The sequence below is a fragment of the Staurois parvus genome, unplaced genomic scaffold (assembly GCF_062004578.1).
Source record: "Staurois parvus isolate SC_StPar_1 unplaced genomic scaffold, SC_StPar_1.0 ptg001285l, whole genome shotgun sequence".
NCBI classification, from domain to species: Eukaryota; Metazoa; Chordata; class Amphibia; order Anura; family Ranidae; genus Staurois; species Staurois parvus.
Window position 1 is genome coordinate 14,825 of NW_028319081.1, and position 13,569 is coordinate 28,393.

At 40.1% G+C, this 13,569-nt stretch overlaps 1 protein-coding gene across 1 annotated transcript in view; it reads left to right on the forward strand.

Moving 5' to 3' along the window:
* Positions 1 to 1,190: 1,190 nt before the first annotated feature.
* Positions 1,191 to 13,569, forward strand: part of LOC149437502 (uncharacterized) — a gene marked incomplete at its 3' end in the record, with an annotated part of 161,850 nt that continues 149,471 nt past the window's right edge. Inside the window, exons 1-3 of the mRNA XM_089660889.1 lie at positions 1,191 to 1,213; positions 3,718 to 3,859; positions 4,009 to 4,143. Of these exons, the coding sequence (XP_089517015.1) occupies positions 1,191 to 1,213; positions 3,718 to 3,859; positions 4,009 to 4,143 (300 nt within the window). The remainder of the gene's footprint in view (positions 1,214 to 3,717; positions 3,860 to 4,008; positions 4,144 to 13,569) is intronic.

Here is a 13,569-nt window from a genome sequence, read left to right on the forward strand (position 1 = left end):
TGAATCCAAGTTGTCGACCCTATGTTCTAACTCAGAGGTGCGTTGCCCCAGGTCACGGATTTCTTTAGATAGATAGTTTACCCGTGATATGGTCAGAGCTCTGTTTCAGGACTTTGACCCTGCACATCCTAACCTTCTCAAATAAATCGAGAAAATGCTACACAGAGATAGGAGCAGAATGAGGTGTCCCCAAGTCAGAGTCTGACTCACCATCATATGTACAGTGTGAGTGAGCTGCATAGGAGTGTGACTATGACTGAGGCTGTGCTGGGGAGTCGACAGACCTCTTGAATGAGGCCCGTGCCAGGGCTTCTTTGATTGGTTTTGCCTGAGGCTGGTGTTTGACGGCTCCCCGAACCATCGTTATTGGTACCGGGAGTGCCGCGTAAGAAAACTGATCATTTGTACAGTGCAGGCGGGCCGGGAGCAGTATCCAGGTGGTTTCTTTTCCCGCTATGTTGCAGAGCCTCAGACAAACATGTCTGGTCCGGAGCTTCCACACTTGCGCACCCCCCAGTGTAGATTTCTTAAGAGTGATGGCGGTGGTTTTTGTTTCCTTCCCCTCTAATGCATTGCTATGGCACATAACCCAGATTGTCTTAAAAATAGCTTGCTCTCTGTCCTGTGATGTACTCCAAGAAATTGATTTTTAGAGACAAGGAAGTAGAAAAAATCCATTTTTTTTTCACTTGCTGATGTGCGTTTGTGGATCCCATATAGAAACCTGACTTCCAATTACTGTATTTCCCATAATTTTCCATTACCACCATTTAACCTCCGCTTGCGCACTTTTTTTTTTTTTTTTATTTGGTTTAGTTATACTGTAATGCAATCTGGTTTGCAAGTTGGTTTGATATTCACTTGTCTGACATTTTTTGCCCTATAAACTGACTGTCATACATACTGTCTCTCAATTTCTGAGTACACAATAAGGCTGCCCTGGTATGTTTGCTATGTGTACAGCTCCTAACTGTGAAGCTATATTATTGGAAACTGATCTACACTGAAGTTGCATGCCCACTGGAGAATTGGGAGACTTCAGCTGTCAAGTGTCCGTCTTCGTGTACAGTATAGAAACCCAACATTGAGAATTTGGTTTGCTAAATATACCATTGAAATTGCTTTTGCCAGAAAACGTATGAACATAACTTTCTGTGCTCTGTGCACAATGAAGGGTTATGAGGATTGGGATGGGTGGAGGGCATGAGCAGAGGTCTGTGTCGCTTTAGGTGCAAAGTAGGCAGGGCTGACAAAACCTACTTAGAAGTTCGGAGCCAAAACTACACTGTTGTCTTGCCATGGAGGATGATAGGTCCACACTATATTTTTGGCACATCCAGCAATTATTCTTTATAACTTTTAGCATTTTTACCTGGTGAAGGTTTTTTTTCTTTTTTTTTATTGCCTGATATCATAGCTTGCTCTGACACTAAACTCTTGCTTTTGTTGCCTTTGGAAGCCTTATCTAGTCAGGTGTAATTTAAAAATAACTATTTTTAATTAACATTTCTTTTGTTTCCAAAGGGAGGAAGGTGTCTGCTGGAGTGAGTCATTAAGGTCACCTGGCAGGGGGTCTTCATGAGGAATTTGAGGTGTGAATGGGCATTAACATATCTTTTGTTTCCAAGGGTGGTAGGGTGTGAATTGGTCATTACAATGCGTGACAAGCTTGGTAGGAACATCCTGTGTTAAGTGTTTTGTCCATCTGAGCACCTTGAAATGCATTTTTCATGATGAAAAAAGGCTCTGGACAGCATTGGAAACTAGAAGAGTTAAAAAAATAAAAATTTCAAACACTTATAAATGCGATTTGATGTGTTTAACCGCGTTTACAAGCATTTTGCGTTTGAAACGCTGATAAAATCGAAGTCTAAACGCAAGTTTGTTGCATTAAAAAAAATGACTGTAAACTCCACTGACTGTAAACGAAGATGTGTACTTGGACACAGAGGAAAACATTAGGGTGAGTTCAGGGGCTGCTGAAAAAAACGCTGAACAGCTCCTAAACATGAGTTACAGTGTACATGAGCCCTTAGAAACTGTACCTGGACCATTCCATGAGAAATACGCAGGGCTAACCTGTAATATGCCCTACAGACACTAGGCTCTGCTTAGGTGTCTTCATGTCATGTATTGTACACTCAGCTGCTGTAGCTATAGAGTGCTCTGCAGCACCAGATACACCTTCCATGCAAACCTTTTTCTACCGACTGCAGCTGCAAAGATTGTCTGGATGTAGTTTCACACAGTGCTGTTCTGTTATATGTAGGGCTTTTTTGGAGCACAGCAAGTCTGTGGACTCTTCCCCCTGCTCTTTATTGGGGTCTATGCTGGTTCCTGTTACCTTGTACCTCAGGAGTTAGAACATTGTTTCTGTATTTTATTTTGGAAGCTTGATGCCGCAGGGCACTGCAACACTTTAAACTTTTCACTCACTGCCTTCTTCTATTGAAACTGTGTCGCTCCTTTCCTTACACTGTAAAACTATTTCTGCTACCACGTCAGAAATTATGACCAAAATACCTTCTTTGATAGTTGACTCAGAATGCAGGGTGAGCAAGGTTGCGTTCTGAGTCTGTCTCTGATACTCCTGCACATTGCACTGTGTTGGTGCATTCAGGCGAGAATGATGAGTATAAGCTGTACTTTTTGGAATATATTTGGATTGAGAAGATTCTACTGTTTTTCTTACGCTCAAAGAAACCATTTCTTTACTTGGAAGCAGTGCATATTTATCTAGAACTGCATTTAATTTTTTAACCATTTTGGGTTCCTTTTTAAGAGTCTAGAACCAACTAATACCATCCCCAGTACATTCAATACTTAAAGTGGTTGTAAAGCCTGAAGGTTTTTTACATTCATGTGTTCTATGCAGCAAGGTAAAAACCTTCAGTATGCAGCCCACCCCCAAAAAATAAAATAAAAAACTTTCCCAATCTTAATTTTAATCCAGCCATGTGCTCAAAAGCAGCTACTGTCCTGGCTCTCTTCCTCCTCTTTGGCTCAGACACAGTAGCAAGAGCCATTGGCTCTTATAACTGTCAATCACAGGAAGCGAGCATGCAGCCTGCTATGTGTGCACATTTGGCACGGGAGAAGAGCCCAGAGCAATGTTGGGAGACCTGAGAAGAGGAGGATTAGTTCTCTGTGTAAAACCATTGCATATAGCAGGCAAGTATAGCATGTTTGTTGTTTGGGGGAAAAAAGCCTTTTATATCAATTTAACTGGCTTTGTATGGTGATTGACCGAATCTTGACAAAATATTTCCTTCTCCCAAGTGTTTTGCTCAGTAATACCCTATTGGAGAGGTATTTAGTAGCAAATGGACAATTCCCATCATGGGTGTACCCATTTCTTACCTCAGCATAACCTATAGGTGAACACAGAAGCCAGCAGCAAATGTGAATGGAATCACAGGTCTAGCAGAAAAACACTGCAGCAAGGAGATTATTATCATTATTATTATTATAATACAGGAGGCTTGCTATTGGGGGCACTCAGCAGGGTGGAGGAGCTAGAAATGCCGACGGGGGACCCAAAAAGAAAAGGATCAGGGCTGCTCTGTGCAAAACTATTGCACAGAACAGTTAAATATAATACGTTTGTTATTTTGTTTTTAATTACAACACTCTAATGAACTCTTTAAGACAAATTTTTGTTTCTCTTGAACCAGGTTAGGCACACTTTTTAACCATTTATTTTGTATGTTTTTTCAGAGCTTTTCTGGGTGCAAAGGATCTTTTTCCATATGAAAAGTACAAGGATAAATATGGCAAGCCAAACAAAAGGAAAGGGTTCAATGAAGGACTTTGGGAAATCCAGACCAATCCACAGGACAGTTACAAATTTCCTCCTCCAGTAAGAATAGTCACACAAGGCTGTCTTTGTTGTTTCTATTGTTCATTGTGTGGTGTCAGTTGTCTTTTTTTTGTTGTTGTTAGTTTAAAATGCAGGTTGATAGTGTAAACTTTTTCTCCCCCCACCCATCCTCTCCCCAATCTATGTAGTCCATGAGTTCATCTGACAGTGATGCATCACATGAGAAAGAAAATGAAGAGAATAACCTCACTGCCCTTCCTGTTGCATCTGAAACATCAAGTGAAGATGAATGTAGTGAAAAGGAAGACATTAAGCCTGCAAATGTATGGATTTACATTACTATATAAATGTATACGTATGTAACTGTCTTGCTGTTCTGCACTCCTGGTGACCTGCTTTTGTTTACTCGTGTAGAAGGTAAAGACAAGTTTATTCACAGATTTCTGTGAAAAGGAGAAATACAACTAGTTCTCAATAAACAACTACTAGAGCACTCACCAGCTCTGTGGTAAACTGATTCTTACTGTCACTCAGTAACTGCCTGCCCATATGAGGTATGGACAGACAGGTACACTGCCATGGATGATTTTGGAGCTTTACAGTCTCCAAAAAAAGAAAAAATGCAAATTTTCTTTATAGTGTGCTTGTTAATTAAAAGGAAAAGTTAGTTTAAAATTATCATTCATATATTATGTTTGGCACATGTGCTATAGGTGGATACTTGCCATTTGAGAAATTGTCATCTGTCCCTACACAGCTAACTACAACTCACTGCGTTATTTCTAGCCCAGCTTTACTGCTTCCTGAAGCAATTCCCTGCTCATGAGAGAGTTGATTTACTAATTATCCTGTCAGCTGACTGGGGTGAGAAGGTCATAAAGGAAGCTACATCAAAGCATGATTTAACTGTAACGGAACCAACCCAGACTGCGCTTGAGTACTTCCGTTAGAATACCACTTCCCTGTCTGAACACCGACAACAGACACCACAGCCGACCATACAAGACTAGACGACACCAGTCTGTCTGATGGAGCTCTTTATTTTAAACTCAAACAGGCTTTTTATACAAGACACACTGAGACTGATCACATGATCATATGCAAACGCAGCTATGTACAGAAATAGACTTAACACTCTAAACAGTAAGTTAATTAGGATAGCTAGCTGGGTGAGCAAAATATAAGGTGAATGGAAATTCACACCTAGACAATGGTTTGATGAATTAGGATCTCACTACAGAGCAGATAGTCCATCTCCTACACTGGAGTACAGGAGAGGCCAGCGTGATTGATTTAGTTGAGGACTCAATCGTCCAGTGCTTATCTGTTCCTGTCCTAATTTATGACGCTAGCTTTGGAATGTGCGCACATTGGAAGGGACTCACGCTGACACACAAGTTCAGTCTATGAATACTTCTAGTTTATTATAATGAAAAAGTGAACTTATATATGCAGAATGATGCAAGAGTCATGTGACAACAGCATAAGCATTATATTAGTCTTTGATTGGTCATTTCCACATGAAAACAATCTCCGTCATGGTATAGGTGTGATCTTCTTCCAGGCCTTATCTCATAGAGAAGAAAAAAACATTCCTTTGTTTCCCAAATCACATGGTGGGAGGGGGTCTGTGTGTGTGAGCAGACATTTCTTAAGCAAGGATTTCTTATAGTACCACAAAGCCCAGCAGGCAGAAAATATTCACACAACATATGTATTAAAGTATAAAAGTAAATATTTATAAAACTTATAGAAATAGCATATATGTATATATGTATATGTATATGTGTATATATATATGTATGTGTATATATGTGTGTATATATGTGTGTATGTATATATATATATATATATATATTCAATAGGAAACGAAATAGGCATTTTACCAAATCCATCACATGATCAGCTCTTTAAATTCACATGTCTAGTTCAGAATCAACAACCAGGAATAGTCTTCATATGGCTGATAAATATTACTGTCCCATCTGAAGTAATTCCAACCGCATTCTCAGCGTCCTAAGAGACACAGGGTGACTTGCACATAAGAGGGATATGGGGAGCTGAGACAGGGGTCTCCCAACCTCTTCAAAGTAAGCTGGGTTCTATGAGCCCCCCCCCCCACCCAAAGTGACTCCCGTCACATTAACCACTTGCCCTCCAGAGGATTTACCCCATTCCTGACCAGGCCTTTCTTTGCTGTTCGGCGCTGCGCTATTTCAACTGGTAATTTCGTGGTCATGCAATGCTGTAACCAAAGAAAACATATGTCCTTTTTCACACAAACAGAGCCTTCTTTCGGTAGTATTTGATCACCTGTGCACTTTTTATTTTTTGTGCTATAAACAAAGACCGAAAATTTTGCAGAAATGAGAAAATTTTTTTACTTTCGGCTATAAAATAAATAAATAAATATATATATATATATATATATATATATATATATATATATATATATATATATATATATATATATATATATATAACAATCTCAATCATAAATTTAGGCCAAAATGTATTCTGCTACATGTCTTTGGTTAAAAAAAAAAATCCCAATAAGTGTATATTGATTGCTTTGCTATTGATTGCGTTGGTATTTGATCACCTCTGGGTTTTTTTTTTGCTCTATAAACAAAAAAACTGAAATTTTTGGGGAAAAAAACTCTAAATAAAAATATTTTCTCATTTCTGCCATAAAAAATATCCCAAAAACTCAAATTTCGTCTTAAATTTAGGCCAAAATGTATTTTGCTTACATTTGGTTTGTGTGAAAGTTATAGCACCTACAAACTATGGTATAGATAATGGAATTTACACAGCTTTTACTTCCTGACTGCCTATCACATTTCTTGAGGTGCTAAAATACCACGGCAGTACATACACCCCCAAATGACCTCTTTTCGGAAAGTAGACACCCTAAGCTATCTGCTGAGAATTACAAATTCATTTTTTTTTTTTTTTTATTACAAAGTTGTCACTTGAAAGATATATTGCTCACACATGCCATGGGTATATGTGGAATTACACCCCAAAATACATTCTGCTACTTCTACAGAGCGTTTGAGACTTTTTGGGAGCCTAGCCACATACAGGAGCCCGAAATCCAATGACCACTTTGAAATCCTGAAGGTGCGTAACTTCCTCATTTCATTTTCTCACTACCTATCATAGTTTCAGAGGCCCTGAAATGCCAGGATAGCACCAGCCCCCCCATCCCCCCCCCCATCCCCAAATGACTTCTTTTTGGAAAGTATACACCCCAATGAATTAAATGAGAGGCATGGTAAGTATTTTGCAGATCTCACAAGGTTTTGAAAGCGAAAACATTTTTTTGATTTCTTTCTTAATTTTCCTAAAACTTGTGGCAACAAACGAGATCTGCAAAATACCTTGTTTCTTATCAAATTTCTTGGGGGTGTCTACTTTCCAAAAAGGGGTCATTTGGGGGGGGGGGGGGGGTTCGTAGTATTCTGGCATTTCAGGGCCTCCAAAACTGTGATAGGTAGTTAGGAAGTGTAATGAGGAAATAAAGCCCTTTGAAAAGCCTGCAGGTGCTTATTGGATTTTGGGATCATGTACGCGGCTAGACTGCCAAAAAGTCTCTCACATGTGGTATCCCCATACTCAGGAGAAGTAGCAGAATGTATTTTGGGGAGTATTTCCACATATACCCATGGCATGTGTGAGCAATAAATCATTTACGTTACAATTTTGTGTAATTTGTTTTTTTTTTTTGTCATTTTTCTAAAAATGACAAAAATGGTAAAATAAATTCTTCTTTTGACTCAGCATGCCTCTCAGCAAATAAAGGTATCTACTTTCCAAAAAGGGGTCATTTGGGAAGGGGTGGGGGTGTGTTTATGCCCAGCATCAGAAGTTTGTCACACTTCACTCTTCTAACCCCCTGAAGACCAAGCCTTTTCTGACACTTTTTTCTTCACATGAAAGAAAAAAATCAATCAGTATTTTTTGCTAGGAAATTACTTTGAACCCCCAAACATACATTTTTTTTAAAGCCGAAACCTTAGTGGTTAAAGGGTGGGTGCTGCAATTTTATATTCTGCATACTACTTGCACAGCGATTTATTTCAAAAGCAATTTTTATGAAAAAAACTTTTTTTTTAAATTTTAATGCACAGAAACACGATATAGTGGCCAATTATTTGGTAACTTATAAAAGATGATGGAATACCGAGGAAATACATACCAAACATGACATGCTTTAAAACTGCACACGCCCTGTGCAATGGCGATAAGCTGCATATATTTGTAATATCCATAGGCGACACTTTAAAAGCCTTTACAAGCTACCATTTTCGATTTTTCATTGGAGTTCTAGTGCTAGAATTACTGCCCTCGATCTGACGTTCGTGGCGATACCTCACATGCATGGTGGTGCAACCGTTGTTTACATACCGGCACTGGGCCAACGCTTGCACATGCAGGTGTGCACGCAGGGGGCAAGGGTGCTTTATTTTTACACTCCTTTTTTTTTTTTTTTCGTGATCACTTTTATTGCTATCACAGGGAATGTATATATCCCCTGTGACGGCAATAGACATTGACAGGTATTCATTTTTTTTTTTTTTTTTTTTTTTTTTTTTAGTCTTTTAGACTATAGATATCTCCTCTGCCCTTGCATCATCTGATCTCACCAAGATTGGTGTGATCAGATGCTTTCCCAATTTACAAATGGCGCTGTTTTTATATCCTGTGAAACTGAAGTGATGAAATGCTCATACCTTTCCGATTTCTTAGACTATAGAGTTGATTGGCGCCGTTTCAGTCTCCAGTCAGCTCTATGGTCAGCTGGCAGAACCACCGGCTGCATTCTCAAGTTCCCTCGATTGTACGGGACTGCCTGAGAAGGCCATGGAAAGCAAGGGGGGGTAGAGGGGGCGCATCTTCTCCTGCTGCTTGTAAAAGCAATCCTGCAGCTGATTAGTATAATCCTGGTATAACCGCTTAAAGTCCAATGATGTACCAGAATGTCGTTGGTCCTTGTTGGGTATATATGCTTTTTTTTTTTTTTTTTTCTGCAGCCTGTGGGCTGAATGAAAAAAAGAGAAGAAATATCTGCCAGAAAAAAATTGTGTGGTATGACCACCATTAGAATATACCGCCCTGCATCCACCTACCTCTAATAGTGGGCACACATCAAATGTCTTTTTTTTTTTTCTTTTCATTCAGTCCACTGGCTGAATGAAAATAAAACGAACCTAACAGATTCCTTTATGCACATTGAATGATGAGGATGAAGAAATCTCTGGCAAAATTTTTTTTAAAAAATAAATGCCGAAGCATAGGGGGCATCCACCCACTGGCCACCCCAGGCCCCCATGCTTGGACGTATATGCTCTGTGTTTTTTTTTTTTTTGTGTAACTGCGCATTAAAAACCTCATCCAACAGCGCTGCACACACTTGTGTATATTCTGAGACCAAGACCCCATTGCTGTCAGAATAAACATGTGCAACAGCTGAATGACATTCTTGCAAAGAAAACCACAACGGTTAACAATAAAACCGTGAAATAACAGTAACAGTTAAACTATAACAGTAACTCGACAACAAAACAATAACTATTTTTGGTTTTAAAATTTTTTTTTATTTTTTTAACTTAAACAGATTGTAGGGTCTCTCAAAATGTTTTTTGACTACCTGACATCTTTTGAGACCCTGTGCAAATATGTCCTGAACTGTGCCCTACTGTACCCTGTACTAATACTCCTCTAGTGTGTGCTACCGACGGAAACAGTCCTTGAGGCAGAGACCAGGTTAGCCAGGACAGGAGGGACAAAAAAAAAACGGTTGTCACACCTAATTTCGTGTCTGCTACAGACACAACATATTTTTGGGGGTGTCCTTTGGGTTGGGGTCCCAGGGATGGCATGCCTCTCTAACATCCAGCTCACTGCATCTGGGTTGTGGGTTTGGGCCATAGCACCTTCTGGATACAAATGTGACAATCTCTTCCTGGAATATAAAGCACAAAAGCGTTATATAGAGCCAGTTTAAATAAACAGACACTTTTTTGTACAAGCATCTGGCCTTTCGGGAAATTAAGTACGGCTTCATCATCTGGTCATTGAAGTCCACCCCTGCCCTTAAGGTAATAGTCATGGACACAGAGGGGCTTCTCAACAACACCAGCTTCCGTGGCAACTCGGATGGTCGTTGTCTGCGTGAATGGAAGACAGGACGAAAACATCCCTTTTTGTCCTTCCACTTCACTGCGAGCAATTAAGCAGGCTTTTTTCCCCCTTTTCAAGATGGGTATTTACAAGCTGTTGGGGGAAGCCTCGGCGATTTAAGTTGCACGGTGCCACATGCGCCAATTCCAAGATTGTACAAACGTCTAAGTAGTGGCACGCTTGGATACAAATTGTCCACGTATAAGTGGTACCCCATATGGAAAGAGGATGACACCATGTCCCAAACTATCTTGCCACTGCTCCCCATGTAGTCTGGGCATCCGTTGGGCTCCACGTGACTATCTTTTCCCTCGTAAATCCGAAACCTATATGTATAGCCTGTTGCCCTCTCACAGATATTTATACATCTTGACCCCATACCTGGCACGCTGGTGGGTAGAAATATTTGAATGCGAGGCAATTATTTGAATGTGTGGGACTCCTCAACATACAGTGGGGCAAAAAAGTATTTAGTCAGCCACCAATTTGTGCAAGTTCTCCCACTTAAAAAGATGAGAGAGGCCTGTGATTGGCATCATAGGTAGACCTCAACTATGAGAGACAAAATGAGAAAAAAATCCAGACAATCACATTGGCTGATTTGGAAAGAATTTATTTGCAAATTATGGTGGAAAATAAGTATTTGGTCAATATCAAAAGTTCATCTCAATACTTTGTGATATATCCTTTGTTGGCAATGACAGAGGTCAAATGTTTCCTGTAAGTCTTCACAAGGTTGGCACACACTGTTGCTGGTATGTTGGCCCATTCCTCCATGCAGATCTCCTCTAGAGCATTGATGTTTTGGGGCTGTCGCTGGGCAGCACGGACTTTCAACTCCCTCCAAAGGTTTTCTATGGGGTTGAGATCTGGAGACTGGCTAGGCCACTCCAGGACCTTGAAATGCTTCTTACGAAGCCACTCCTTCGTTGCCCAGGCGGTATGTTTGGGATCATTGTCATGTTGGAAGACCCAGACACGTTTCATCTTCAATGCCCTTGCTGATGGAAGGAGGTTTGCACTCAAAATCTCACGATACATGGCCCATTCATTCTGTCCTGTACATGGATCAGTCTTCCTGGTCCCTTTTGTGGAGAAACAGCCCCAAAGCACGATGTTGCCACCCTCATGTTTCACAGTAGGTATGGTGTATTTTGGATACAACTCGGCATTCTCTCTCCTCCAAACATGACGAGTTGTGTTTCTACCAAACAGTTCTGTTTTGGTTTCATCTGACCATATGACATTCTCCCAATCCTCTTCTGGATCATCCTAATGCTCTCTAGCAAACTTCAGACGGGCCCGGACATGTACTGGCTTAAGCAAGGGGACACGTCTGGCACTGCAGGATCTGAGTCCCTGGCGGTGTAGTGTGTTACTGATGGTAGCCTTTGTTACGTTGGTCCCAGCTCTCTGCAGGTCATTCACTAGGTCCCCCGTGTGGTCCTGGGATTTTTGCTCACCGTTCTCGTGATCATTTTGATCCCACGGGGTGAGATCTTGCGTGGAGCCCCAGATCGAGGGAGATTATCAGTGGTCTTGTATGTCTTCCATTTTCTAATTATTCCTCCCACAGTTGATTTGTTCACACCAAGCTGCTTGCCTATTATAGATTCAGTCTTCCCAGCCTGGTGCAGGTCTACAATTTTGTTTCTGGTGTCCTTCCACCACAGTGGAGTTTGGAGTGTGACTGTTTGAGGTTGTGGACAGGTGTCTTTTATACTGATAACAAGTTCAAACAGGTGCCATTGATACAGGTAATGAGTGCAGGACAGAGGAGCCTCTTAACCATTAGCCGCCCGGCCAATGGCCGTTTGGCGGCTTGAAATGCGCTCCTAAATTCCGGGTGCACGCCATTTGGCGTGCTCCCGCACATGCGCAGTTTGCGGCGCAGCAGCGGGATCTGTCACGGGCCGTGCACCTCGGACACGGCCGATGACAGATCTGAGTACCGGCTCCTGTAGCTGGTACCATGTGACCTGCTGTGACCAATCACAGCAGGTCACATGATAGTTGTATACAATGGATGGCCTCATTCATGATGCCATCCATTGTATACTAGTGCCTAGCTGTGAATGGTCACAGCAGGTCACATGCACATGTCATGTGATTAGCTGTGACCAAATCACAGCTAAGCACAAAAAAAAGAAAAAAAAAAAAGCTGAATGAATCGATTTCATTCAGCTAAATGCTTGCTTATAGCAAAGTAATTCTTTGCTATAAGCAAACTGTGTATATAAAAAAAAAAAAAAAAATACTGATCACTCCCCCAAAGTAGTACAATGTTACTATGGTAACATTGTACTACTTTGGTCATAGTAAAATATGAAAAAAAAATCTTTAAAAAAATTTAATAAATTAAATATAATAAAAAAATAAAAAATATTAAAAAAAAAAATATATATATATTTTTTTCATACTGTCACCAGTCAGTTTCCCTGTTCACCGCCATGCCAGTTATATGAAGATGCTGTACTGCACTGGTGACAGTATGTAAAAAAAAAAAATAGTGAAAATAATTAAATTTTTTCATTTTCCGAAAAATTATGACAAAAAAATACAACTTCAAAAAACTCGCCATGCCTCTTATGAAGTATGTCGGACTGTCTACTCTGCAAAAAGGGGTCATTTGGGGATATCTGTACTATTCTGACATTCTTGGACCTCAAGAAATTAGATTGGCTGTCAGTACTTCAGGATTGATCAATATTCAGATCTATACCATAGTTTGTGAACTCTATAACTTTCCTACAAACTAAAAAATACATCCTAATTTGGGTTATTTTCACCAAAGACATGTAGCAGAATACATCTCGGCCTAAATTTATGAAGAACAATTATTTATTTGTAAACTTTTATAACAGAAACAAAGAAAAATGTGTTTTTTTTTTTTTTTTTTTCAAAATGTTTGGTCTTTTTTTGTTATTTTAGCAAAAAATAAAAACCCCAGCGGTGATTAAATACCACCAAAAGAAAGCTCTAGTTGTGTGAAGAAAATGATCAAATTTTAGTTTGGGTACAATGTTGTATGACCGCGCAATTGTCATTCAAAGTGTGAGAGCGCTGAAACCTGAAAAATGGCCTGGGCAGGAAGGTGTAAAATCACACGGTATTGAAACGGTTAAAGAAGAAGGTACAGGTCTGTGAGAGCCAGAAATCTTGCTTGTTTGTAGGTGACCAAATACTTATTTTCCACCATAATTTGCAAATAAATTCTTTCCAAATCAGCCAATGTGATTGTCTGGATTTTTTTTTCTCATTTTGTCTCTCATAGTTGAGGTCTACCTATGATGCCAATTACAGGCCTCTCTCATCTTTTTAAGTGGGAGAACTTGCACAATTGGTGGCTGACTAAATACTTTTTTGCCCCACTGTATATGTCTTGCTGTTGAGTATACACATTAAGGTGATTTACGAGGGGCAAATGTTTGTGGAGCCGGTCAAATTCAGGATCACCCAGAGGACGACAGAGTGTATTGTCGTTAAAATGCATAAATCGCATTATATTCTCATATCTATGCCTGGCCATGGCAGCAGAGAACATGGGCATATGATGAATA